Source organism: Pipra filicauda, unplaced genomic scaffold (assembly GCF_003945595.2).
Source record: "Pipra filicauda isolate LSUMZ 115617 unplaced genomic scaffold, ASM394559v2 scaffold541_size332799_pilon, whole genome shotgun sequence".
Classification (NCBI taxonomy): domain Eukaryota; kingdom Metazoa; phylum Chordata; class Aves; order Passeriformes; family Pipridae; genus Pipra; species Pipra filicauda.
In genome coordinates, this window is record NW_024104689.1 from 152,810 (window position 1) to 180,661 (window position 27,852).

The 27,852-nt window shown below is 49.0% G+C and overlaps 2 protein-coding genes across 10 annotated transcripts in view; both read right to left on the minus strand.

Moving 5' to 3' along the window:
- Positions 1-165: 165 nt before the first annotated feature.
- On the minus strand, positions 166-27,596 carry EREG (epiregulin). 8 transcript variants are annotated; one of them, XR_003543828.2, is made up of 7 exons: positions 7,789-7,857; positions 6,507-6,629; positions 2,475-2,558; positions 2,205-2,328; positions 1,495-1,641; positions 677-842; positions 495-579 (listed from the first exon to the last, which is right to left on the minus strand). XR_003543828.2 is itself a non-coding variant. In XM_039387239.1 (6 exons), the coding sequence occupies exons 2-6, from the start codon at positions 9,258-9,260 to the stop codon at positions 519-521; spliced, it is 423 nt and encodes a 140-aa protein (XP_039243173.1). In that variant the 5' UTR covers positions 9,261-9,312; positions 27,570-27,596; the 3' UTR covers positions 166-518. The 8 variants fall into 8 exon arrangements, 7 of the variants coding, with proteins under 7 accessions (XP_039243173.1, XP_039243172.1, XP_027593615.2 ...); XM_039387239.1 differs by lacking the exons at positions 677-842; positions 6,507-6,629; positions 7,789-7,857 and adding exons at positions 9,254-9,312; positions 27,570-27,596 and having other exon boundaries at positions 166-579; XM_039387238.1 differs by lacking the exons at positions 677-842; positions 6,507-6,629; positions 7,789-7,857 and adding exons at positions 9,254-9,312; positions 10,028-10,050 and having other exon boundaries at positions 166-579.
- Positions 2,531-27,852, minus strand: part of LOC113996624 (probable bifunctional methylenetetrahydrofolate dehydrogenase/cyclohydrolase 2) — a 60,338-nt gene continuing 35,016 nt past the window's right edge. The window contains exons 9-11 of one of the 2 annotated variants that reach the window (XM_039387225.1): positions 27,570-27,722; positions 9,254-9,312; positions 2,531-2,558 (exon numbers count right to left, since the gene is read on the minus strand). In XM_039387225.1, the coding sequence (XP_039243159.1) occupies positions 9,294-9,312; positions 27,570-27,722 (172 nt within the window). In that variant the 3' untranslated portion in view covers positions 2,531-2,558; positions 9,254-9,293. Of the gene's footprint in view, positions 2,559-9,253; positions 9,313-25,628; positions 27,258-27,569; positions 27,723-27,852 lie in introns of those variants that run through there. The other variant, XM_039387224.1, reaches the window with a different exon arrangement.

Consider the following 27,852-nt stretch of genomic DNA (forward strand, 5'->3'; position numbering starts at 1 on the left):
ACATGCTCCAGTGCCTGAATGTCTTTCTTTTAGGGCCCAAAACTGAACACAGGATGCGGTGACAAAGATATGAACCAGGACTGGCCCCAGTACTGAGCCCTGGGGAACCAGTTTCTACCAGCTGGAGGTGACTCCACTGTCCCATCATCCTTTCAATGCAGCAGATATTTTGACTTTGTCTAAACTTTTATTTCAAGGAATACAATTGCTTTGAGTATATTCACAAGAATAAATATAAAATTCTTCTCTCCAGAGCAAGAAGACGAGTTTTTATAAAAATATATCTCTATCCCACAGAACCACTTAGGTGGGGTTTCCTTTAGGAAATATTATTTAATAAAAAAATAAAACACTGCAAATAAAATGCTTGACCTATACAGATTGAATCACCGAACAATTGAAATTTTTTTAAGGTTATAAATATAGTAAATATTATTAATAAAAATAATATTTAAATAGGTGGGAAGCCACTGAGTCCATCCAGATGAACGGAACACTGCAGGAAGTCACCGTTTCTCCTATAGGGCACCAACTTCCTTGTATTCACTGGCGTTTGTTTGTCTCCTCTTGTTTCGGTACCTGGAGCAGAGGAGAGAAATGTGAGTTTTGGGAAGACGGTTGTTCCAAATGGCTTTTTGGGGAGTGAAGGAAGGAAGGGAAAAAAAAGCTGTATGACCTTCTAAAGTTTGTTTTAAATCTCTCCTCCTTTAAATCTCTAGCTCCTGGGCTCTGTCTGTGCTCATTTCCAGGTCTGAGATCACTCGCGTGCAGTCTCCTTTCTCAGCTCTTCACTGAAAATTCCACATCTGCCTTAAAGTCTTCCTCTGGGTAAGTAGGTCTGTCTTTGAGAAATCCTGCTGGTTACCATCTAGCTATCAGATCTGGGAAGCTGAGCTCTCCCTCCGGAGTTGTTCCACCTCCTCAGCTCTCTGGCAACTGCTTACTGTTAATTTTTAGCCTGGAGAATGATTCCTGCTGCTTGTGGGTCTGTTCATGGAGAAGACTACTGTCCCCCATGGTAAAGCTGACAAGGCAATGCTCATGGTATCACAGGCACCGCAATAACATGGCAGATAACGAATTAGCAAGTAGTAATCCAGCTGTTCTCCATTTCCTGATGACTGGGGAAATGGCACTACCAATAAAAGAACCAGAACTTTCCTATTCCCTCTCTGCTCACTCCTTGACCTCAACACACCCTCTAAGCCAGACATGTTTACATAGTCCTTATATAGACAAGCTCCATAGTCCTGTGCTGGGGTGAAAAGGCACCTGGGAGTGCTGCAGCCTGGCCTGCAATTTGGGTTATGCCACGCTGTCAGCACACTTCCTTTCCTGAGCACTTCTGGTGCAGGCCAGCAGGTCTGTACATCAAACCGAACCCGTGCACTTGAGGCAGTGCGGTGTGCCAGGCTGTCCACAGGTACTCCGAGGGTGCCTGGCAACACCTGCAGCCAGCTCACCTTCCTGAGCCACCGAGGACACCTGTCTTACCTCCTGTAGATGTAGTAGCTTGCAAGGGAGATGGCGGCGACGAAGAGCAGAACCACGATAACCGTCAGTGCCACGTACTCCTTGCTGAGGGGCTGCCGGACCAGCTCCGAGTGCACACACCGCACTCCAGAGAACCCCACGTCACACCTGGGAATGAGAGACACGGAACTAGAGACACGCCTGAGGGGCTCCACTGCGGCACGGACCCTGTGCTGAAATGCTGGCCTGCTGTTTCCTCAGGGATAAGCCATTTGAACCGATGTATGGTCCTAGAAAGGGTTGCAAATTCTTCAGGTAAACAAGGATTACCCTTAAAAATGCCTTTAGGCATAAAAAGGTCTTTATTTTGTAGGGTGGATCAAAGGGGAGACCCTTGGTGCTGTGCCTGAAATCTGGATCTCACACTACTATAAATACAGATGGACAGGGAAGCACATCAGAACAAGTGTCCCGAGTTGGGTTGGTGATTAATTTCTGGTGCCTGAGACTCTCACACACAGAGGTTTCACCGGAGGCAGCACATGTGCTTAACACTTGCCTAAGTGCAGCTGAGGTGCAGTATAGATGTACTGCTCCTCTTCAAGTTCTTGTGAGCCTTTAATACTTGGCTGGCTGAGTATTCCAGCTAAGTGCCAGCAGCAGTGAGATCCAAGTTCACCTCCAAGCCCACCCCAGGGATACGTGCAGGACACACAGGGCCCTGTCCACACCTGCAGTAGTGCTCATCCAAGTCCACGATGTACACGCACTGCCCATGGAAGCAGTAGTCCTTCATTTCAGGCTTGCATCTCGTTATCCCCACTTGGGCCACACGTGGGCTGTTCTCTGTCTGGACTGCAAAGAGATTTCATTAGCACCTCAGGAGGTGGGCAATGTTGCTTAGCAGAAAGGTGATTTCCAAGGGCACCTCAGTGAGGCTGCCAGCCCAGGGAAGATGGGAAGCAGAGATCTGTTGTTAGGAAGAGCTGTGCAGTACTTACTGAGCGCTGTGGTGCAGTTCTCCATTTCACCAGGTCCACATAACGGGATCACTGTTGTGCCCAGGGCTGCCTGCAATAGGTAACCTGTGAGAGAATAAAAACAATAGTCAAAACTAGATGCATTTCGAGTTAAGCATTTAAACCGCTGCATTTATTAATATAAGAAGGACAGAAACTTTTTATCCTAGTAGGAAAAAACCAGTGTTGTAAGCTGACAAAATACAGGTCTGAGTGAGGCATATAAGGCAGCCCAAAGACACATCTCCGAAATACGAACTTTTGATGCAGAACAGAGATCAGATAGAAACCTGGTGTCTGTGACCACCTCTCACCCACACGCTGAGTGAACCTGGGCAGGAACAGGCTTGGAGAGATTACGCAGGAGGGCAGGAATTGGGCCATTTGATGATTATGTTAGGTTTCTGACTGGCCTGGCACGGCACCTGTGCAAGGGACACAGCCAGAGTTCCACAATTAGGCACAACAATCCAGCATTCATCATAGCAGTTCTTTCGCTGATAAAAATCAAGATATCCTTGAGTCACAGCAGTCCACAGGAAGAGAATTTCTGAGGAGTCTGCAAGTCAGTGCAGCTGGTGACTCAGCACACCCCACCACTGGCTTCAGAGATCACAAACTGCTTGAAGCAGGCTTAACTCAAAATCTGCTCTTTCCCATGAAAGAGCTCCCTCAGCTCTGTCCTTGCTGTAGGCAGCTGAAGGGCTGGACAGTTCCTGCACTAAGACCCACCCTTTTTGGGCCCTGGGCCACTGTTACTTATCTCAGCAGAACCCCAGAAGAAACAAGCACAGCTTTCAGGAATTCCATTTTAAATGGACATTTTCAAACAGGATTTGAAGGCCAGCACAAGTACTCCCAAGCATCATGGCCTGCCCATGAGGAACAGTGAATGTCTGCCCCAGCTGGCCATGAAATCCACTTGGTTAACATCCCTGCTGTGGTCACAAATTAACCTGCTCATGAACTGCTTAGTCATCAGCCCCATTCCACGGAAGTCTGTAATTTGTGTCTTTGGGCTGTTTGCCTCTATTAACTTGTCAGGTCATGCATGTCTAATGGAGGGAGTGTGCCTCCATAATTTCTTGATCGCTCTAATTCAACTCCAGTTATTAGAAAGTTTCATTACATCTCAGGGTTAAATCTAGTAGTGGTGATTTATGGATTTCCGGCAGCTCATCTATTTCTGGGTGATCAGTAGGCTTCCTTTATCCTTCATTCCAGCTACATACGAGGACAGCAGGAATATCTAAGAGGGACAGGGGTTTTTCCCGTGCTTGAGTTTTTAAAACCACCATTCCTTGCAAAGCTAAGAAGCCAGGTTTCCATCAAGTTTTAGATGGGGCTCTCCCCACCCAGGGCCATAGCCATGGTATCAGATCCTTGATGCTGGCAGCTGCACAAGCTGGAGACTCCTGCGCCTGCCGGCGTGACTCAGCAGGACCTGCCTTTCACTCCAATAGGGCAGGACGTGCAAGTTTACTTTCAGGGTGGGATTTTCTTTTAAAGCAGCGCTGTGCTCAGTGCAGATTTCCTCAGAGGCAGCAGTTTAACGTTTCTGTAAGGCCAGTTTGAGTTGCCACAACAGAAAGTTCAAGAGTTTGAAAGAAGAGGCCATCGGCTGACAGATGCTGGCAGCTCAGTTACTGCCAGAATGGCAGACTGAGCTCCAGCACGGACCTGGGGTCCCCAAAGATGCTGGGAAAAGAAGATTTACCAAGTCAGTCCTTCTTCCCAGGAACTAGGGGGACATTTCAGGAGTGCTTGACAGACTAAGCTGCTCCTTTGGCAGGGAGGAGCTGTGGCACAGGACAGCTCTGTCCCGTGACAAGGATACATGTCACAGAAAGAGGTAACAACAGTAAAGAGCAGGAGTCAAGGCAAAACATGCCAGAGGTATCCAAGACACCCGCTTGTTAAGCAGATCGATGAAGCCAGCTGAGGATCTCTTCTAGCCTCCACATTTCTGTGTCAGTTTGCATACTCCCTGGACCTGAGCATCACCTGAGCAGCTGATTTTTCATCTGAAGTTCCCAGTTTGAGAGTTACCAGAACCCAGCTTTTGCATTTGAGAAGCTCCAGCCCAGGTCCATGGAAGAGACAAGTCAGCTCTCCCCCTCGGCTCCAGACGGAAGCCTCACTTTCCAGCTAGAGGAAAGGTCACAACTCAGACACCTGTGAAGGACAAATTAAAAATACCCTCCTCCTCCAACACTGTCCAAAGGTTTGCCCTATCCCAGCCATGCACGGTGAATGACATCCTCCTCCACCTGAAAGCAGGCACGCAGGGCTGGAAAGGCTGGAGCACAGCTGTAGATACTTGCTGACACCCAGCAGTATTTGCTGCTTTTGGGCAAAGTTCTTCCTGCTTTGCACTGCTCTGTTTTGCCCTTTCCCCCATGCACATATTTCTCCTCTGACATCACTGGGAGGATAAGGGATCCGCACACAGCAGTGGCAAAGGAGAGCCTTTCCCGGGATATTTATCAAGTGATGTATATCAAACACAGCACCTGGGAGAGGTTATATTTCTATTCCTTTGCTGTTCATTAAGCAAATACAGGGCACAAGATAACAGTAATGAGGTGGTGGATTTTCACGTGTGCCTTGCAGGAACGTGAGTGCTACACGGATTGCTACATCACTGGCATCCAACATCCCAGGTATTCCCACAAGGCTAACACTGACAGCACTTACTGGAACAGGAACAATGATGCTGCCTGCTTGTCCTTCCACAAGGGAAAAAGAAAATGGGGGACAGAGACCAACTGCCTTTGCTTCCTGCAGCCTCCATCAGAGATGCCCTGCAAGGGCCAGCTGTGAGTTTATCCACTGAAAGCCAGCTGTAGTTTCCAGTGGCAGGATGACTGCTAAAAATGAAGGATGCACATGGGAGATACACTAACTACTCTGCAAGATTTATACCCATTTTTGAGGGGAACTGTCAAGTTTCTGAGAGGTCATTCACCACTTCAGCTGGCTTTGCCTGTCACCAGGGTTGCCAGTCTTGTACTAGTTCACCTGAAGAAGAGCCCATGATGCTACTTCACATTTGGCATCTCTGTGGTCTCTGCCGCAGCGGTAGCACCTACACTCTTCAATGAGTTGCACTTCCAAAGCAATTCCAAGTGCAGAGGTATCCAGGTGACACACACCTGAAGGATCTCAGCCCATTTTAACTGCAGAGTGTATCCCCATCACCGAATTTTGGACATCCAGAGCATGTCTGACTGTCTAAGGCCTTCTTTGTGTAGACTAAGCAGGAAAAATGGACGTTAGCCAGTGTGTCCCACTGGCTTTGTGAGCATCCCTACTACCACTGTCTAACTGCAGAACTGCAGACTCACAGCCATGGATGCCCGGGCCTGGCCACAGCAGCTCTAAGGCAGCCCTGGAAACACCAGTCTGTCATGGGAAGACTACTGCTCCAAAATTGTTACAGGCCCACACGATCATCTTCAACTGTGCCAGGACTTGCCCTTAAGCAGAGATAATGCAGATAATTATGCATTATGTGCACCCAGTCATCCCGGTACTGCTTCCACCCCTGTGGAGACCTACACACCAGTCATCTTACTCACATACTGCCCCTGTGCCTCAGCCACTCTCCTTTCACCACCCGCATGGGGGCTGAGATCCCTACGCCAAAGAAACAGAAACCCATTATTGCTTCCAGCCAGGCACATCAGCCCCTAACACTTTCTCCATCTCCAGACTCAGCAACCTTTATGTTCAGCCCACTTGCTGACGGCCAGGCACACGTGACACAGGAAAACGTAAGGTGGGTCTGGAGATCTGAGGTCTGAGCGAGCATTACAGGGACCACAAGGAGACCAGTGCCAAGGTTCCGGCAGCAACTCCCAGAAAAGGCAGAGCCTGGGCTTGGCTCCATCACCACCACGTGAGCACGCGGGTGGCACGGCACCGTGGCTGCTCAGGAGTGAGCGACAGCTCTCTGCCACCGCTGCCTTTCTGCTGCACAGTCACCAAGCCCACGAGAGCCAGGATACAAACCTGACATGGCTGTCACTTCAGTTACAGGCTTCAGCCACTCAGCAGGGAACCTCTTCCAGTCTGGCATAACACCAGCAACAGCCAGCCTTCCCAGGAGCACCGTGTTCTGCTTACACTCCTGCCCTGGGAGGGGAAGGCACTACTTGTTATGATGCCACCTAGCTATGACTAATCTATCCTTTACTATTAGATACTGTGCCTGCCCCGGAAACAAATAAATCCGTATACAGATCCATGAGGACACACCAGTTCCTTCCAGTGACAGTTTTGTGCAAAGCATGGCTGAGTCACAGACTATAAGATGTTTAGCCTGCTGTCCTGGCAAGTGAGATGCTGTGCAGCTGATCCATCAGCTGTTATGGAAACAGCTGGCCAAGATCCAAGACCCAAACTCATGCTGCAGTGGGCTTAGCAGGTGAGGGAAACATCTGTCTCAAAAGAGAAGTCTTGGAACTGAGTCTCTCCATTGACTATGACCTCGGCCCCAACACCACGGATGTGAGAATATGCTCTGTCCGTAGAGCAAGGTGTGAGTGTGCCAGCCCTCGGTCCTGCCTCAGACCTTCACTGCCCACACGGCTCAAGTGCCCGACAGGGTCAGCTCCCAGCAGTCACTGCCTGTCACTGCCAGCGCCCTGTGGAGGTGTGTGACAAGGATCAGCTCTTGCATCACAGCACACCCAGGCCCCAGGACTCTCGGTGCTCTAAGGATACACGTGTTCACTTTGGACTTTCAGGTAGCTTATGTCATACAATAGAATTACACGCTCCCGGTGAGGAGGTGGAGAAGTGTCAAGCAGAGGGAGGCCACGACTTGTTTTGTTACCATAAGGAAGTCTCTGCTCCTGTGGGGACTCACCCGCTGAGCTCACTCAGAGCATGGCCTGGGTGAAGGCAGCAGGACCAAGCTATAAACAGGACAGGACAAGGTCAAAGAGAACTGACAGCACTAGGAGAAGAGCTGGGGAGAAAGGGAAAGAACATTCTCCTTCACTCAGTCCCAGAGCACATCCAGGCATCGCCCAAGCAACAAAACATCCCATAACAACACACCATGGAGTGTGTGATCTGCTCCTCAACTCACACAACCTCCCCCGTACACCTGTCACTACCTGTGACTTCACCTCGGAGAGAAACACATCAGCTTCACCTAAAGGCAGCCTGAACTTAACGCTTTGACACAGATTTCCCAGTAGCTTGAGAACGCCCGTCCCAGAGCGCAGCGCCCGATGCCCGATGCCCTCCCAGCCCCGCCCGCGGGAACGGGCACCTCTCCGCTTACCGAGGAAGAGCAGCAGGCTGCGGGCCCGCAGGCAGCCGGCGTCCATCGCCCTCGGTCCCCGGGAACAGAGGAGGCGGCAGAAAGGCAGGCGGCGGAGCCAGGAGCGGTGTGGAGCCGGCGGCCGGCCGCATCTTTATGTGCCGGCGGAGAGGCGGGGCCCCGCGGCGACACCCGGCCCGCCCGGCCAGGGGCAGCGGCCTGCCCGGCCTCCTGTCGCTTCCTGCCCCGCCGCCCCCGACGGGACGGGACGAGACGGGACGGGACTGGCCGCTCCCGCTTCTGTGCCCGCGGGCGATGCCCCGACGGCAGGCAGGGGGAGCGCCGCGACCCGGCTGCCCCGGTGCTTCGGCGGGGAGTGAGCATCTCTGCAAATAGTGCTCGGGGCTGTAAAACCACCTGTCCCCTCTGAGCAATCTGGCCAAGGCACTGATGCCCGGGACTTCCCAGGGCTGTGGATTCCCACCGCTGATGGCACAGCCTTGGCACCGCTGCCTTTGCCTGCCCTCAGTGCATCCATGCAAAATGTAATGGCACGAGGCTCGGGAGCCAGCTGCTGCCCAGATGGGCTCTGCTGGTGCTCAAAGAACCACTGGGCCATTGCACTGCCATGAACATCACTTGTGCCTAAACCAAGGATTGGAAAATGCCTCAGGGTGGACAGTGGGAAACTTGCTGCCATCCCTAATCTCCCATCTCCTGGCACTTCTGAGGTGACCCTCAGCACATCCGTGGGGCTGCCAAGGAGCTCCGGGGCCAGGGGCAGAAATGGTCTATTAAGTTACAGCACAGGCCCCAGGAATGCCAGCACCTCACCTGGCACCTGGGCTGCCTGCAATGGTCACGAGCTCAGGGGGTGTTTATGCCACGTTTCCCCTCCGGCCTTGTCACAGCCCAGTAGCATGGGCAGTTCCTGGAAGCAACACATCTTCCAGTTCCCTAAACAGCAGCCAACCAGTTACAGCTACTTCTGAGAAAAATGCAAGTAATCCACTGAAGCCCACGCGCTCTCATCGCTACATTAGGCAAGGCCTCGTTCGGTGCTCACAGCCCACCATGGATGGCTGAGGGATCCCCCACCATCAGATCCCTTCTGCACGCGTTTGCCTGAAATACAAAGTGTGTTTTGGCTTAACAAACTGCTCAGCAATGTTGGTCACTTCTTTTCCTCTTAAAGGAAAAATCCTCCTCCCCTGCCTTACTGCCTTCCATCGTCAATAAAGGCATGTTGATAACCAATTTAACCTATCTCAGAGTGAAAGGAGTCTGAGTCCTGGCACTGAAGTGCACTGGAACAACTGATGACTCAGGCACCTATAGTTTCTCCATTTTATAAGCAGCTACTGATACAAGAGAGTTAATTGTAGAAGATACTGCAGAATATGATATACCATAACTCCATGTTTAGATAGCAGTTCTAAGTAATAAAAGCATTAATTAAGGGGGCTGGAATAGATGTGGTACTTACAAATCATACTCCTCGTAATTTTGGGAGCATTTTCTTAGGTCTACAGAGGCATGCAGATGCTGAAATGAAAAAAGGCAGTGCGTTACAACAGAATTGAGTGTCAGCACAACTTATTAATGACCTAAATAGTAGGAGAGGTGGCAGGACAAAAGTAATAAAGCTCAGTGTGAAAGTAGCTTTTAGATTTCCCTCCACAGTAAGTGGCACATGATATAGCTGGAATCTTTTTCTCATTCCCCTTTCCCGCCCAGCGCTGGGGTCATGTCATGTAGATGGTATCTTTTTTTCATGCCACGTGACTGTTTTTGTTGCTTCTTTAATTTGGGCTGATGCCCCTTATTAAGGATTTTATTGTCTGCTCTCTCAGGGGTCATAATGTGTAAAGGAAGGAATTGCAGTTATTAGCAAAGTGTTTCTGTGTGTGGGCTTACAGATGCCTTAAAAAGCAGCATCACCACAGAAATTCCACTTTATAATTAATTTTACCCTTAAATTCCTGCATGATTTATCCTCTGAAAGGCAACATTTAATTATAGTCTTGTACCGGTACCCAGATACCAAGTAACGCTGACACAATTGGAGCAATTCATTGGAATTTCCTCTTTCGGATTTGAACACATGGAAAACAAGTATCATGCACACATCTTTGTTTCATCTGTCTGTCATGTGCTTCAGTTCACGGTGCGTGATTTCGCACCCAGCATCCCCGCGTGCGGCTTTCACCATCCCCTCCTCCACGTGGAGGCTGATGCTTGGGATAAGGTTGGCACACACCTCAAGAGCCAGTTTTTTTTCCAAGAGGCTGTTCACACTGCGTGGTGCCTTCCTGCATCAATGGGGTCATTGTGAGGCAGGTTCCTTGCATCCCACAGTCTGGCTACGGAGCGACATGTCTGTACAACGCTGAGAGGCAGCACTGGTTGGGCAACAGAGCATCAGCTGCTGGCCTTGATTTCAGCCACGGTGAACCGGCACGCCCAGGGCAAGGCACTGATGGATTTGTGCCCCTTGGCACCAGAGCATTGAGTAGCCCCCTGAATGCTTTGACATTTCAGGATTTTCTTCTTTAAAAAGTGTAACAAGAATATGAGGAAATACCTTAAGAACCTGCGTGAAAGACTGACTTGCTTTTATGACCTCGCAATGGCTGAATAATCGCCTTTAAAGCAAACCTCTATTCACAAAGCACAGTGGCTCAGCTCAAGTCCACGCTGTGCTTCAGCCCCTCTCAGTGTCACAAGCATTCCTCTCCCCTTTTGGGACGGAGCAGCAGATTCACAGCAGTGACTATTGCAAGGGTAGGGACTGAGCTTTGTCTGTCAGTTTATCTATCACTGATGACACACAGCACTTTCTACAACAACACACCCTTCTCACCTTACAGAGGAAGAAAACCAGGTTAAATGTAGATTTTTCTGTGGCCTCTATTTTCCTCATGGTGACTTGCTGTAGAAGAATACACGTGTTCACAGCAATGAACTGCCATTTTATCTGCATGCTTTTACATAACTAAAACCATACATGACAAGTGACTACACCACTCATTTCACCTACTTACTGTAGGACTTGCACCCAGTTTTACGAATTGCTACTGTGAGGATGGATCTGCATTGGTTTTGTCTGTTGAGAATAAGACCTATTTGCAAAATCAACATTTTTTTTTTAGGAAGCATTTTTGAAGCTGAAAGAAGATCATTCCTAGTCTTGCTCTGATGCACTCAAGACTGTTACACACAGGCACAAAGTAACCAAAAGCAGTATTTTCATAAATTCATGGGAAAATCAGCCAACATTTTTCAAACAGTAAGACAGATTTTTACATACAGCAAGCTTTCACTGCACAGCATGAGAGATGCTCAAGAAATACTCTCAGAAAGTCAGATGTTAATTGGAGTGCAGCTCACTCTTGAAAGCATTTTTATTTGAACTACGCAAGATGAATATTAAGTCCCTGGAGGGATTTACAAGACGTGTAGATGTGGCATTAGTGTCACAGTTCAGTGGTGGACTTGGCAGTGCTGGAGGAATGGCTGGACCCAACGATCTTAGAGGGCCTTTCCAAATAAATGATTCCATGAAATTATTAAATAGTCAAAAGCTTGGGGCTCGTGGGAACACAAATGCCCTAAGAAGGGAATGTACTTAACAGGGATACGTAGATGTGGCTGTCTGGAGAAACGGAGTAAAGAAAAACCTTGAGCCAAATTATTCCATTTAAAGGTCAGTCTCAAATTTGCCATGAATCTGAGGGATGAATTTAGGTCAAATGTTCTTAAACAACCAGTCTCTCCTATAAACTATGAGAGTTCAAAACACTGCACCCGAGGCTGAAAGTGGCCGATGTCTCTTCCTGTAAATGCAGCAAGAGGTCAAAGCTACAGGACAACACAGATGTTTTGCTATGAAAACAAAAAAGCAATTCCCCAAATTCATTGATTTTTTAGCCAACTTCTTGGGTCAGTATTAACTAACCAACAACTTAAAAAAGAAAGAGAAAAAGCCCAAACAGCTAATTGTCCTCCATCTCAGAAGATGGCAGTGAAAAGTGGACAAGTCTGCCAGTTCATGTTGGATTCCTCCCTAGAGGACAGTTTTTAAAGCTTCATTCTTCTGGCTTGTATGACTTTTCCATTATTCTCCCCTGGGCAATTCCTGAGTGGCTCAACACATCTCATGGGCAGCAAGAGCTTCACAATGCTCAGCTGGTGTTTTCCCTTTCCTAATTACAGCCTGGTGCTCCACGCTAAGTGATTTCTTAGCCTCCAAGGGGTTGTAGCCTTTTTCATTTGTGAAGTCTTTCCATGGCTTCTGCCTTTACTTGCTGCTAAACCAACCTGTGCAGGCATTTTATCTGTACCCTTAAAAAGGATGTTAGCAAGCCCAGTTCCCCCATATCACTGCCCATATATCCAGTAATTGTTTCTCCTTACTCCAGATGAATTGTTTAGAATATGTGAGGACCACGGTGGAAGAAATGGGGTTTCTCCCACAGCATGTAGCAGCTGAAAGCAAGCTGGGAGAAGAACACCCGCTCCTCGCCCATCAGTCCTGTTCTGTCCATCGACACCTCTTTCGAGTTCATAAAGTCATCTCTTCCAAGCATTTCTCATTCTCCAGGAAGACAAGAATTAACCACGGAGAGACAGAACACATGCAAACACAAAGATTGCCCTCTCTGGCAGCTCACCACGTGCACACCTGGGTGCAGCATCCCTGCTCAGTGGCCAAGAGAACTGAAACTGTTATGTGACAGTGTGTTCCTGGTGGATGACCACATGGCCCACCCGCTCAACAGCTCTGCCCATCCACCTCAGGGCAGTGAAATGACAGCAAACCCACCACTGTGGGGACTGGTGTGACTCACCAGCCGCTGTGGAGCTTTCTCCATAGCAGTCCATCCTGGCTGTGGGCTCTCCACCACTACCTTCCATCCCTCCCCTGTACCTCCCATCGGGACAGCTGGTGCTAGCATGGGGAGGACAAGAAGAAGGCACTGTGCTGGGAAGCACAGACCTGCTAAGCACAGGGCCAGCCTCTAAGGCCTGCACTAAAGCCTGAGCAATATATGCTGCACTCAAGCCACCAGCAGAGCCCCTGCCTTTTCCCTGCTCCATCTGGGAGCCCTGGTCATTGCAGGCCTCGGCTACATTGGCTCCAATCCCCTTGGCAAGCATGTTTTGGCCCTTGATACATATTTTGCTCATCTACATCAAGTACGTAGGAGCAAAGGAAGAGCTGCCTGATGGGCACTTCCCAGCTGTGCTTGGCCTGCTGAATGAGGAGCAGCCCCGAGCTGTGACTCACCCTGTGCTCCAGGCCCTGCTCCACCACCAGCACTTCAGCCGTCCACAGCCTCCACGTTTTGGCTACAAGAGCGTCACCTGCACGCCAGCCACGCGCACAGGGAGCCGGGGCACCCCGGACAGGAGCTGTGTGTCATTAGGGATGACGGAGTAAACAGCAATTCACCTGAAACCAGCTTTGCCAGCACATGCTCCAGAAACCAAATCTAGGAAAGCGCCATGGGTCCCCGGTGTATTTGTTTGGCCTGGTAACCAGTGCTAGGCAAGGGAGCAGATGTGCTCGGTGGAATTCCCCCATCCACCAGCATCACGGGACACTCCCATTACTGTCCTGATAATTACTGTTAATCATTACTATTACTGAAGTGACCAAAAAAAAAATGCTGTGAGGATCAGGCCTTTATTGTGCTGGCTGTTGGCATGCAGAGGTGATGAGACAGCCTGCCCCAGGGAGCCTATAAACACAGGTGCCCAATTCATCATTGCACTCAGATTTTAAACTAGGACACCGTGGTCCCCAATGAAGCTCTCCTACAATTCCAGCAAAAATAATCCCCAGCACTTCTTGCAGCTTGCATCAGCTGGGAGCCAGGGGGGATCTCATGCTCTCTGTCTGCCAAGATGCAGACAGAAGGGAAAGAAGCTGACCAGGAATACTTTGGGGTTGCAACACCCAACACCATGTTTCCATTCGGTGTTTTCCCTGACTGGGCCCAACCTGCTATAAAACTCCATATTCTTTGATCTCCAGTGAATTCAGTACCACCAACTCTTGAGAGCCAATCATGAGTCACATGGTATGTGGAAACCTCTGGGGTTTGGTTTGGGAATGATCAAGACTATGTGACATCATCTTCTAGTCACCTTCTCCTCCCATCAATGGTCTGAACATCACCTCAGGTATCCAAGTCTCCCTAGATACTGTTCCTAGGTCACACACCAAAGAAATGCATTAGCCAACTTAGCCACACACTGGGTACCAACTGGGAGCCACTGGGAAGGACTGTAGGCCTCTGTGGGGCTGAGAAGGGCAGGGAGAGCTCCTGCACAAGTGGAAACCATGTGCCTCCAACACAGGTTTTTCCTCCTATGTATGCAGGTCAGGCTGCTGGCAGCCACCAGGAAAGGAGACAGACTCCAGTTCTCTGGTCAGAGCTGGTTGTTCCCCAACCCATCTCAGGAGTGCAGCCTGGATTCCTCATGCACTGAAAAGCAAAATAAAAGATGTTCAGCCCCTGCCTATTTCTCTGCTGTCTCAGCAAGGGGTTGTGGGTTTGTCCAAGGGCCAAGAGGAGGAGAAGGCCCAGGCCTAACCTCTAGGGAACTTGTCCACCTACCCACTAGTGGGAACAGAGTGTGCTGGTTGCCTGCAGCGTGCATGGGAGATGGGACATCTGCAACTGGATGTCCTGGGGGGGAGGTGGCAGCAGCCAGTCGGCTGACTGTGACACTTCCACGGATAACTCCTCTGTGTGGAATCTTCACATCCACCCCCTTGTCCTCGTTCCTGCCACTTGATGTTATTTAAGAGAGGCAGGAAATTTCCTTATGACACACGGAGCGCATGCGTGCAAATCAAGTGGGACAAGACAAAGGCCAGGGCTGGGTTTAATTAGATCAGCATTACTATTAAAGTAAGAACAGCACTAAGCTACGGCTGGCAGTTCTTGATCAATCCTCCTGCTGCAGGGTCTTTGTCCTTCATACAGGAAATAAAGGGCTATGGATAAGGGTCAGTCAGCCAAAGGTTAAAACACAGGTTTGGTCTCCAAACCTAGCTGAATTCCTGAAAAGCAACAGTTCCTATATAGGACTTTGAACGGATATCCCTGAGAACTCCTTTCTTGTGAGGCTGCACATCAGATGCTCAGGATGAGATGCTTTTGCACCCTGACTTGCAGGGTGCCTACAGCCGAGGTCACCCCTGCAAGCACCACGCACTCAGGCTCCAGCTCCACACCCAGACTAACCCACCCTGCGGAAACCCAGCGCACAAGCAGCCTGACATCAGCCAGAAGCCCGTTAAGCCAGTGCAGAAGATGGCCTGTCTCAGGTGAAACGTGCCAGACCCGAGAGTCTGTGCAGAGCATAGCCCTGCTCTTCTGTCTCCATCCAGCCTCCTCAACCCTTCCCCCTATTCCTTTCCTGTAACATTCCCCTTGGTGAACCAGGTGAGAGATTTCCAGGAAGAGCTACTGTACACAAAGCTAATTACTCATCTTCCCAAAGCAGACACTTTAAAGGGCGCACAGGTTAACTAGGCTGAGAGAGGGGTCCCTCAGCAAGCTTCTCCCTCCTGTCTCACAGAGCCCCTTACGTAAGACACTGCACGCTGCTGCGCGTTTAATGACAGCGGGGCAGCTCTGATTGCCCTGCCACCCGTCATCGGAGCTGCCCACTGCACTGCAGGGGCTGCAGCTGGCTTTGACGCACACCGAAATAACATCGGAGCCTTTGGGCAACGGCCTTCGATGGTTTACACTGCTCCCATAAACAGGATATCGAGGATCTGTAAATATCCTGCCGGAAGTCCCTCAGCTGCACTGGACCCGCTTGATACATGCCCGCCCGCTGCAAGTCTCTCTCTACTACGGCTTCCCTGGGAACGTTGCACAAGTCTTACTGACCACACAAGTGCCCTCAGTGGTTCTACTTCATGGCTTCTACAAAGTGTTGAAGCAGTTGGTGCATCTTGGGAGCGTTTGCCGGGGAACTGTAAATCAAGGAAATGATACGCTGTTGTTGGCGTCATTTCCCAAGGGCTTATGTGTGTAGTTCTCACTCAGGGAGAGAGGGCAAGGGTGTTGCACTGCTATGAGTGTTTGTTGCTACATCCTACCTGGAGGTAGGGGGTTTTTTCTCCTTCATATAAACAACCCATTCCAGCTGAATGAAGACAGTGACACACATAGAAAAATCTAAATTTTCTCGTGAATTTCTTCTTCAGCGTTGCAAAATAGGGTGTTTTCATGGTCAGTAATTAGATACCTATCCATAATCCAGCAAGTTTTCTGCAGTAAATCTAAAGATACCTTTCAAGAAGAAGTCATAACACTAACCTCTCACTCTTTGGCAGTCCATCTCAGGACACAGCCTCTCAGCAAAGCTAGAGAGAAGCTCAAATTTCCTGCTGAGCTAAATACTGTATTAAAAGCAAGGCACACCTACCCTGTTTAGCTCACATTTGACTGACTAGGTAGCCAGCTCTGGGGGGTGGAGGAGCTGCCTGCATGCAGAGGGAAGCTCCAGCTTGGAAGCCAACAGCAGAACAACACTAAGAACCCTTGGTGTAGAAGCACAAGTTGTGTTGCTGCTAATTCACATGTGAATAACCCACTACTGGGAGCACACTGATGCCAAGTAGTCTGACAAGATGTCCTTAGCTCCAAAATAAGTGCCTTGAAGAACTGTAACTCCAGGCTATAACTGCTGCATCAGCTCAGATGCCAACAAAGCATTCAGCCGCTTCCCCCAGACCTTGGCGAAAGGACAAGACTCATATGCCATGTCACAAGCAAGCGAAAACTAGAACAAGTCTCATTTCAGTCTGATTCCCAACATAACCTCAGAGGGTCTGCTGTCCCCAAAACCTTCATAGACAGGGCCCCATTTTCTTCTGCTTTTCTCCTATGGGGGGCACAGACTGCTCTGGTGTCACCCCTACCGCCGCTCTGCCTGTGTTCCACCCCTCTAACCCACCATTAGCACTGAACGCTGACAGTCACATGAGGCAGGTGTTCGCTGTGAAGGAAATCATCAGGAACTTGGTGTTTAATTTAAAACCAGGGGGAAAAGGCAGCAGTGTGAAGTCCTGGCACTACTTGTTCTAAAGCAAATCCCTGCATATTGCACTCTGAACTCAGCTGGGCTCCAGATTGCTTTGCAGATAAAGCAGGAGGAAGCTGTAACTTACACCCACTACAACTGTACCTACAGCTAAGGAACGAGATAACTAAATGCCCTTGGGGAGATATGACAGGCATTTAAAGCATAAAAATTGCTTACCTTTCCCTTACCAGGTAGGCAGATAAACACAAATGTCTCTGTTCAAAAGTGCCTGAAAGTCTGATGCAAGCCCTCAAAAGCAAAGCAAATTAAGGCTTAGAGTCAACCATGGTGCAAGGATGTGCATCCCCGGTGACAGAACATTCCCCTTCGTCTCCAAAATAAGCGGTTGCAGGGAAGTGCATCAGTTGGCAGAGATCACGGGCCCAGGGAGCGTGGGAGAGCAGAAGGCTGGTGCTCCTGTGCTGGACACGGAGCGTGCGTGTTTCACACGGGCATTCCCAGCTTCCCAGGTGCTGTGCCGTGTTCACACTCTCAGTCACGTGGCTGCTGGGACAGACCCAGCTTACCGCATGCTAAGGGAGGGTGGGAGCAATTTGCTTTACTGCTCCTGCCAAAAGCCTCTATTACTACATGTTATGAAAGCTCTGCAGAGGCAAAACATACTTAAAACCACTCTATTAAAATTAGTAACACCCGAAACTCCCCCCAGTTGTTTATGGACGGCAGGGCTGAAGGAGGCAAGCGGCAAAAGCAGAGGCAGAGAAGCCTCCACTCACTCTGCAGTGTGACAGGCCAGGGGAGTCTCCAGATAATTTCAGCTGGATAACTCCAGCTGGCTGCTGTAATGCTGTCTGCTCCCCCCACAGTGCACACTGGGAGTGTGTTTGGTTTTCCATCGACAGATGCAAAGTATTACTTAAGGACTAAGTATTGGTTTTACCATCCTCCAGCCCCTCTGGACTACCTTCTAAGTCTGTGACACTTTTATCCCCATGGCATCCCTGCAGTTATTTGGATACTTGTCTGGTGGCAGCACGAAGGCACACACAGGGTCTGCAACCTACCAAACACATGTGCAGGGCCTCGTGCCGGTGTCCCTGTGCTCCACTCCTGTCTGGTACTCAGGCTGCTTTACAAAAAAAGACAGGAGCCGTGTTTGAGCTGAAGCCTCTGAACTAACGGGCCTTGTGAAGCAGATCAAGCTGCTTTTGTGCCATTTCGCTCCTCATGACACATGAAATGTTTGCTTGGACTTCTTTGGCACTGACTTGCATTAAATCATATGGAATTGTATTTTGTGTTATTTCTAATAATTATCATTTTTGTATTCTGCACAGGACCATAAACCTGGGGGGAAAGGCGTGGACTAAAGATTTGGCGCAGAGTATGAGGACTGTGCAGGCCTTGATCTAAACCTTTCACATACAGACCTGCCCCTGTGCCAGGGCAGAGCCTCCAGCTCCAAACCCTCCATGGGGCTCAGGAGGGACATGGCTGTGGGCACAGGGGAGCCAATTCTCCCTCACTTTGCTGGGTTTGGGGTTGTGTTTCCCTGAGTTCTTTGAAGGATACTGAAATGCTTTCTGCAGGACTTTCTGTACATATACTGACCTGCATGAACCCGAGATCCAGGTCAACAAAGATAATTTTTATGAGAAATAAAGACAAACTTGCTGTTCAACATTACCAAACCACCTGATATCTAAGGGAGAGCCTCAGCTTTGCATCAGCACAAGGTATGGCATTCACATTAAAGTCAGAGATTTTCTCTCACACACACAGAGGGCACCTCTGTCAATATTTGACCAGGTATTTCCATGGCACCTGGGCACAGAAAATATCATTTGGCAGAACAGGAATTCTGCACGGGCCAGCACAGTGCTGAAGTGCTGATGGAAGGATGTGCAAGTAAAGGGGCAATGCACAGCCTTAAAGGTATTCCAGTGTTTGGAAGACAAAGAGAAATTGGCTCCCATTTGTGTCATGTTTTCTTTCAACAGACACAGGCAGAACTATCTGTATTGAGGGAGAGAAGCAGTCTCACTGCAATTCACTGAAATTATGGACAGTGCACAGCCCCCAGCAGCCCTGTGGCAGGCATGAACAACTGACGGATCGCTGAGGGAAAATCCTGTGAAAATACTCAATCTAATTCCCCCCAGTGCCACCAGTTACTCCACAAGCTACTGCTCAAAATCCACGTTAATTCTGCTACAATTTTATCTGCATGAACAGGAGAGGCAGGAGCTCCAACAGAACAGACATGGCCAGATTCTCCTGTGTCCCAGGAATCCCAGGCCCCTTGCAGTCTGTTCCAAAGGCTGATGAAGCTGATAGAAAATTCAACAGGCTCTACTCAAACTGTGCATATATGTACATGTATATATACACATATATATTGAGCCAAGTGCCCTTGAGTTTCCTCCTACATTCAGGGTTTTTTAACCCTCAAGTAGCATTCAAAGCACACTTAACATCTCTGAGTTGCTGTTACCGAGTGTCATGTTGGTTTCTGTCTCTCACCTTGCTCTTCTTATGTGTCATGGTACTTCTTATTAAAGAAACCACCACAAACAAAAGAGAATATTAAGAATCCCACGGCATTTAAAAGCCATGAATGCCTAAATACTCAAAGATTCAAGGTGGTGCAAGTAGCCCAAGTCTGCACCCGCTGAAGTCAACAACTGTTTTACTACAGCCTGCAGCAGGGCTAGGAGTTTGGCCAGAGCTAACTGGGAAAATCACAGATCCTTGTTTTACGAATAATTCTCTGGAAAAGCCTTCAGTGGAGGTATTGCACCATTACATGTCACAAACCCTTAATAGTTTAAAAAGCAATCAAATTAACCCTTAGTTGGAATCAAACACCCCTTTTAAGTCCTTCCAGGCTGCAGTTTGCACGTGGTACCTGAATTACACGAGGGCACCTGCAAGTTTACAGTGGCACTGAACACAGGGGAATCCCCCTCTGCCTAAAGGAACCGAGGACATCACACCAGTGCAAACATGGCCAGGTGACAGAGAGGAAAGCAAGGACAGCAGGCTCCATCTTTCCTCCCAGCCCCACGAGACCTTTTACAGTTTCTCCAGAGAGGGAGCAGCTCAGCCCTTGGCAGAGCTCAGCACCAGGGCCAAAATGCCCCTCTGCAGCATCCACACAGAGCCCACCGAGGTGCTTCCTCTTCTGCATCCGGGCACTTGCTCCTGAAGGAGAGACACCTGCCCCCGCTGGACCAGAAGGGTTAGGGAGGAATGCGAGGGGACACCCAGCTGGGTCAGACACCCCAAACTCCTCAGTGCTGCAATGGGACACCCAGCTGGGTCAGACACCCCAAACTCCTCAGTGCTGCAATGAGAGCACAGCTGTTTCTGTGCAGGCCTCAGAACGTGTGTGTGTTGGTGTAAGGTCGTGCCCTTCGCCTGCGTCACTGCCCATTCTTCTTGGGAACAATCAGGAACAAACTCCTAGTGTTTCTTGGCTCCTGCACACATTTTTCACGCATAGGGGAGCACCTAGCCCATAGAGAACATTTTTTTCCTGCTGTAATCTTGATGGAAAATGCAGTTAGTGATGGAGGAAGGAATTCTGGAGACAGATGAGAAATGCCCGAGGGAGAACTTTCAAATGTATTTTGCACGTGAGACACCGTGAACATGCCACCAAAGTCAAGAGAAGTATTAACAAGGGGAAAGGGCAAGAGAATTTCCTGTCTCTCAGCTCCTCAGGAGTCCTGCCTGCACTTCAGTGTGCTGGTTCACTCTGGCAAACCCGGACAGCCCGAAAGGGCACCACAGGAGCCATCCATCCTGAGATATAAGGCAGATTAAGCTGCCAATGTCCACCAAATGTCCTGCCAGAGCTACAAAGATTTGTACCCAACAACCCAACACTTGAGATGCTGAGAGTCTCCAAACCCACAGACACAGACAAGGCCACCTGGGGGCCCTCCTTGAGTTTCTCCTCCTCAACAGCATCCCTCCGAGAAACGCACATGAACATGGGATGTCACAGCCTTGAAATGAAGGGAACAGACACAGAACTCTCAGCCAAATTGTGTGTGTTCTGGCAAGGCCTGTAACTCGGGGTCCCCTCGTGTCACTGACTCACCCTGCCCTGCTACCTCCACCCGGAGGTGGCTGCTGCGCTGTGGGGCCCGCAGAGCAGGGATGCACCCAAGGGAAGCTCCTTATCCTCCCCGTGACGTAAAGCTGCCCCAGCTCCCCGAGAGGCCCAGCTGTTGCCCCACAGCCTTTAAATTCGGCGTTGGCATCTCTTAAGACACTTCCTGGAACAGCGCTCACGGCCAAATCCGCTGCCGCGCTCCGTCAAGCGGCCGGCAGGAGTCAATAGCACGCCGTTCATCATGGGATTTGCCACAACAATGGCACACAAACAGACCCGGCCTGACGCACCGAAATGATGTCAAGCAAGTTAGCTTTGCCTCGGTTAGTCAGATGCTCTTGCAAAGCTCGGCCCTGTCCTCTCCACAGCCCTGGCTGTGCTCTCAGTCGGAGGGGGCTATGGAGAGGCATCTCTGCACCACGGCACTGGACACGGAGGACAGAGGAAGGGTTCCCGCATTCCCTGTGCCCCCAACCAAAAAAACCTGAACAATGATTAAAAAAAGCAAAGAGCGTTACAGATTTCAAGGAGTGACAAAGCTCCAACACTCCCATCCCTGGATCTCAGTGTGGCCCCTCGGCTTGGGAAGTTGAAGGTAACAGCACATCAATTTGTACTCAGTAACAGCCTGACTCTCATCAGCAGAGTCAATGCTGCATTTTGGTCAGTCCTGGCCGGGAAACACAGCTTTAGATTTGAGTATCAGGAATTTGAAGTACAGCAAACAGCATTTTTGCTTATTAAAGGACAAAATATTGTTAAAAAGAAATGCCACTAGAGAATTTCTACAAGGAAACTTGCTTGCCAATATCACCAGATAAATTCAACATGAGGTTTTCATTAAAAATTAGCTTTTAAATTACTCAGTTTCAGGCATGGACAATGTCAAAACCTGGCCTTTGGATACCTCTGACCTTTTTACGAGTTAGAAAACTGAGCTCAGAGCTAAGCTCCATTTTACAAGTGGCCCTAATTCCACAACAGGGGAAAACCCCAGCAAACTATCAAGTGGAAAATGCCCTCCAAAGTGCTATGTAAGGCATGCCTCGATTCCCAAGTTCAGCTCATCCCAAACTGCTCCAGAGAATAAGCATTTAAAACAGTTTTAATCCTAATTTGTGAAATTGTGTGTCGCAGACAAATTTTATGTTTATATTTATAAAAATGAAATGAGAAGTTTAATTTGAATTGAACAACCTCTCATTCAGAGGTGGGCTTGCCCACACAGACCCTGGCCTTACACAGTAAATCAAACTCTGCTCTCAGCCAAAACCAGCCTGTGCCTCAACTCCTAATCCCGAAGCCACAGGACAGCGAGCTCTTCCCAGCTGTGCAGCCAAGAGGCCAAGGGGTCAGGAGTCCCGGCGCTCCCAGCAGCAGCCCCGTGCCCGTTTCCCTCTCATGCACACCCCAGCGGTGTTGGCTGTGCTCACCTCCATCTGCTGCTCACAGAACTTGCTCTCGCTCCCAGTCAATTCAGCGAGAGTAGGAGCAGCCCCACGTCGAGTCCCAGCGCAAGATTTTATTGCTGTCATGATAATTAATGACTACTCACACTGAGCTTTTAATGAGTACCTGCACTTTTTTGTTTGTTTGTTTGTTAACTGGGTCGTAAAGGAGGAGTCCCGGCTGGTTTCCTGGATTTGCAGTACAATAGGGACCTCTACAGGCGTTTCCCTGCTCAGAGCAAGGCTCAGGACAGGTATGAGTAGCCACAAGTCACTGCGGACGCCACCGCGCTGTCCGTCACCGCGCTGTCCGTCACGAAACTTGCACTTTACCAAGTCTGACCCGTCTTTCCCCTCTCAACACTGCTGCTATGTTACTGACCTACTAGAGCACCACTGGAGTTCTTAAAAGAACTCACGGAAGAGTTATTGAAAAGGTTGGAAAAGTTTGATGCCTCTCCTTCAGGTGACTTTAATCCCTCCCTGTCTTAGTTCTCCACAGCACATCATTCCTGAAGCACTGCTTTGCTTCCTGGGGATGCTCTAAAGACAAATCCATTACGGACTGAGAACTTCAGGGGTCACAGGAGCTTTCTGAACTTAGTTATATCAATTATTTTGCCAAATTAGCCTTCTCCTTGTGGGATGCTTTGAAAGCTACAGTGTATTTCATGGACCAGAGATTAAACAAAACATCTAATGAGCGTAAAGAATTACAAAGCTCTAAAACTTTGCTGAGAGCCATATGATTTTTGGGGGGTTGATTTTGTTCTGTTTGATTTTTGGTTTGGGTTTTTTTTTTGCATGAAGTTGAGAGTCACTAGCAAGTAACCAGTTTTACAGGTAGTTCTTAGTACACAAAGCAGGACTTACACTCAGACCACATGACAGGCAGCCTTGTGCTGGCTGCAGCAGTGTAAACTGGATTTGTACTTTTACTATAAGTGGGATGGACCAGAAACCCTGCTGTGTCACTATCAAAACATACTCGGGGTTACTAAGAAAAAGGCAAAATCTTCTCCAAGGGAAAACTGTTTCCTACCTACCTGCTTGCCACTAGAGCTCAAAAACCTTCTCCAGGAGCCTCTGGCACTGTCTGCAGTGGCTGGCTGGCTCTTGGCCCAGGTGCTCCTGTGCCAGTGCAGCTCCGAGTGCGATCACGGCACCGCTGTTCACCACAGTGTGCCCTGGCAGGAAGGACTGTTTGGAAAGCACAGCCCTTTTTTCCCCAGGCTTGCACCTCCCTGTTTGAAACAGTCCTTGCTGGGATCAGTAACTGCAGGCCACCCACACGCCAGAGCAGGAAGTGGGTGTTGAATTGAGGGAGGTGTTCAAGTCACAGCCCAGCACACCTGCACAGCGGCTGCAGATGCCAGTGAAGCAGGCTGAGGGCTGGGTGGCTTAAGGGCAACTCGGCTTGAGATGCGCTGCAGGAAAAGCCAGTATGGTTCCACCAGCCAGGATCATGCACAGGGCAAGCGTTCCGTCCCTTGGAAAGGCTGATCCCGGTCTATGATGTCTCTGGCTCGGCCCTGTGGAGCTGGTGCCCCTCACAGCTGAGGCAGGCCAGCCTAAAAGCCACACAAACACAGGGACTCCTCTTGAAATGACAGTTTTTGGCACGTGCAGCTAGAATGGGAAGGAGAAGTTTACAACTCTGTTAATTATGCCATTACAGAAGGACTCTGAGCCTGATAAATGAGCCAGGAAAGATGATCCTGATCCTCTGACAGGCCAGTTCTGCAGGAAATTCAGCACCGTAAGCAGCAACACACCATACCAGGCTGGCAGCATCTGTCACTGATCAAGGCAGGGCTCGGCAGGGCTGACTCCACGCAGCCATCTGAGGCAGGGCAGGCTTCCTCAGCCAGGGCACTGCACCAAACTGCACAGTGAGTCAGGCAGGCAGGGATGCCTCAAACACAGCCTGGGCCTGCTCCGAGCCTGTGCTTTAGCATGAAGGGCACACAGCACCCAGGTGCTGAGGAACCCAGTTCTGGAAGCCTTGACACCATTTGGACAAAGAATGCTAAAATACAGCAAAGACCTCCGCTTGCTTGCTTCCTTCCTTCCTTCTTCTCATCTTTGTCTTTCCATTTTATTCTCATTCTACCCTGACACAAAGTCTCATTTTGTGTGGCACAGACTCATCTGGTGTTTCAGTCTCCAGCTTTTCTTCCACTAACAAAAAAATCTCAGCAAACTCACACTGGCAGCCCCTCCAAAGCTGCCTTGGGCCAGAAAGCCAACTGGAAAAACATATTTCACTATGTAGTCTCCTGATAAATTGTGGCCTTGAAGTAAACCTTCCTTTTCAGTTACGTTTAACTAAACATGAAAAAAAATTTAGTGTGTGTTTTCTGTAGGTACAGAATGTCTCACTGCAATGAGTAAATACTTTTGAAGAACAACTCCCATATCCTGTAAGGTACCTGCTTGGCCACTGGTACATTAAGGGTATAAAAAACATCAGTAAGAGGACATACAAACAGCTAAAACCAAACCAAATCCATCTCTCTCCAACAGCTTTCTTTAGGCAAGGCAGTGTCCAGCTGCTCAAACTCCTGCCCTTAGAAGTTCTTTAACAACTGCACGTACCCCCTGAGGAAGGTGTGTGCCTGCTCCAAGACAGAGCCTCTTCGATGGAGGAGGGTTGGTCCCCGGGGGGTGAATCCAACACTGGCAGTGTGCACACAGGAAGAGACAACTCGCTCTTGAGAGGGAGATGCACTCATGACAAAAACCCTGAGGTTTTTCATCCTTTGGATACTGAGCTCTAAACTTTTCTCTGAGATCGATAATAAAGATCTCTCACCTGTGTTTTCCTGACAGCATGCATGTTTTCAATAGGTATTTCCATGTGAGAGGGGTGAAGGGTGGGTTTTGTCTGTGCCTCAGTGTGGATGCACAGACTGTAATTCACATATGGTTGCCCTCTCACTACACACGTGTGGCACAGAAAACGTCGGGGCCACTACTGAAAGCTGAGTTGAAAATTGTGAAGAGCACAAGTTGTCTGGCAGTGGACATTTATAAAAGGTCAGAAGAATGGAAAGGAGCAAACAATGCAGAGATTTGAGGATTTAACTTGAGATGAAGAAGACAAAAAGGCTGAGTTGGGAAATGCTGATGTTGATGTGCAGAGGAAAGGACTGGTCTCAATCCAGGCATGTGCCGGTTGTTCCCTCTGATATGTGGGATTCCAAACAGTGTGTGATGTGCTGTTTTATTTGTTGGTATCACACAGAGAGCCAAAATGGCTCAGCTACTGACCAGGACCCCCATGTAAGAAGCCCCCTGAACTCCAGACCACTCGAGTGCCACAGGCACTTTTAACCCTTTCAAACTCCACCTTTCATTCACATATCAGAATTGTCACCATAGTCTCACAAATACACAGTTTTTTCAACAAGCAACACGCCTCCTGCTGTGAAAATTAATTCACATAACAAAGAAACTGCGCTTTCAGCAAGCCACCTGAATTTAGGAGCTGATATTACCCCACAAAATCTTCAAGTACCAACTGCCTTTCTCTGGAAGATGACTGAGCACAGCAGGTGAGTCTAAAACGTACAACAGCTGAAATGAAAACCTCTGAGAACCATCTCCAGTCTCGTCAGCACTGGCAAACACTCCAGCTGTCACTGAGAAGTCCCAGTTAGTGCCACCATCTTCAGAATCAATTTTCTTCTCTTTTCTTTGAACAAAATCTTTGTACCTTTGCAATTCTTTGTAGATGAGATGAAGGGAGCCAAGCATCCAATATGTTTGTCCAGGGTAGAACCAAATGCCCAAGATAATTTTTTTCTTATTTGAGTGGTCACATTGTGCTGATAATGTGAGGATGGAGTAGTCTGTTTCCTGTGTACTGAAGTTTTAGGAAAAATTCCAGCTTCTCTAGAAATTGAAGTCTTGTGCAGAAATCAGGGTGCAGCAAGGCAATGTTCTGCCTGAAGTTCCATGGATCTGAGGAGCTGCTGGATGATGTTTGGGATGAGAAAGGTTCTTTGTCAGAAGCACACTCCATAATCCATTCTGAGGAAGATGCCTGGTTCCTCTGCTCATGAAAACAATGAGAGCATGCCATGCCCAGAGGTGTCATGATCTAATTTTCCAGGAATTGCTTAGTCTCTATTCCTAAGTTTAAGAAAGCTTTTGCAAACCAGTCATTGTCCTCAGTCCAAAGCATTTTGGTTTTGTCCTTTATGGCAGCAGAAGCCTGTACTTGGCCCATTACACTGGAGGTAACAGCTGGGTTGAAAGAGGGATGTTTATCCACACACACAGCCAGCAGACACCAAAATCAGAATCCAAATGTTTTCTGGTCAGCACCTGATGTCCAGAATACAGCTCCACTGTGAGAGAGGTGGTGCTTTTCCTCCAGGAGAAAAAAGAAGAAAAAAACAAACAAAAAACCAAAACAAAACACACAAAAGACCAAAGCAGAATACTGTTCTAGGGCTTGAAATGACTGAAAACAGCTAAAACCAACCAGGTCCTCCCCTTGGCAAACACCAACCACAGGAGAGCGCCAAGAGGCCTGCCAGTGCCCTCAGCTGTTTGGACCTGAGCATGAGCCACCTTTACCAAGGAGAGGAGGTCTTTCTTCAACACTAAACGGAGCCTGTCAGTTCTGCAGGAGTTCCCTTCACATCCTCCTCTGCCATTCCCTCGAGTTCATCTCCTCTGCGAGGCTGGGGCACCTGTCGGATGGAGCAGGGGGGCCTTCCCAGCAGACCTTCCCCTCCTTTGCAGGCAAACTGGTGAGTGTCCCAGTGCCAGACCTTCACAGTGCCGTCTCGCCCACGCAGACTTTGTAGGGGGATTTCAATTTCCTGCATCTAAAACGGACACCATGCTGTGATTTTTATCAGACAAAAGCACAGCACGCTGAACAGAACCAAAGTCCAATCACCTAACTCATTCAGGCAGCCCAGGTGAGCCCCGCATCTCAGACAATCACACTGCTGACCCACTGGCAGAAGGGAAAGCAGAGGTAGAGTGTTAGTTCCCTTAAGATCACACCGCAGATGAGCAACAGGCAAGAACACACTCCCAGAGCCCTCCAGTTCAGGTTTTTGCAATCAATTAATTCAATTAATTGATCAATTAATTCAGATTCATGCAATCAGAAGGTTCCAGATCTCCCGTACCTCTTTCTTACGTAGCAGTAGATGATGGCAAGTATTCCACTGGTCAGTATTCCTACACCAATTCCCACAGCTATGTAGCGCTCGTAAGAATCATGTGCATATGAATTCAGTGTTAAATGTTCACACCTTTCTCCATTATAACCTGCAAGGCACCTACAAAATAAATGCACACCATGCAAAAGTTATTCAGAACTTGTTATGCTTTCTATTTCAGACGCATGTTAGTTTTCATCAGTTTTAAACAAACCAGAAGTCCAAATGAGGATGGGCTGAACCTGGTGCT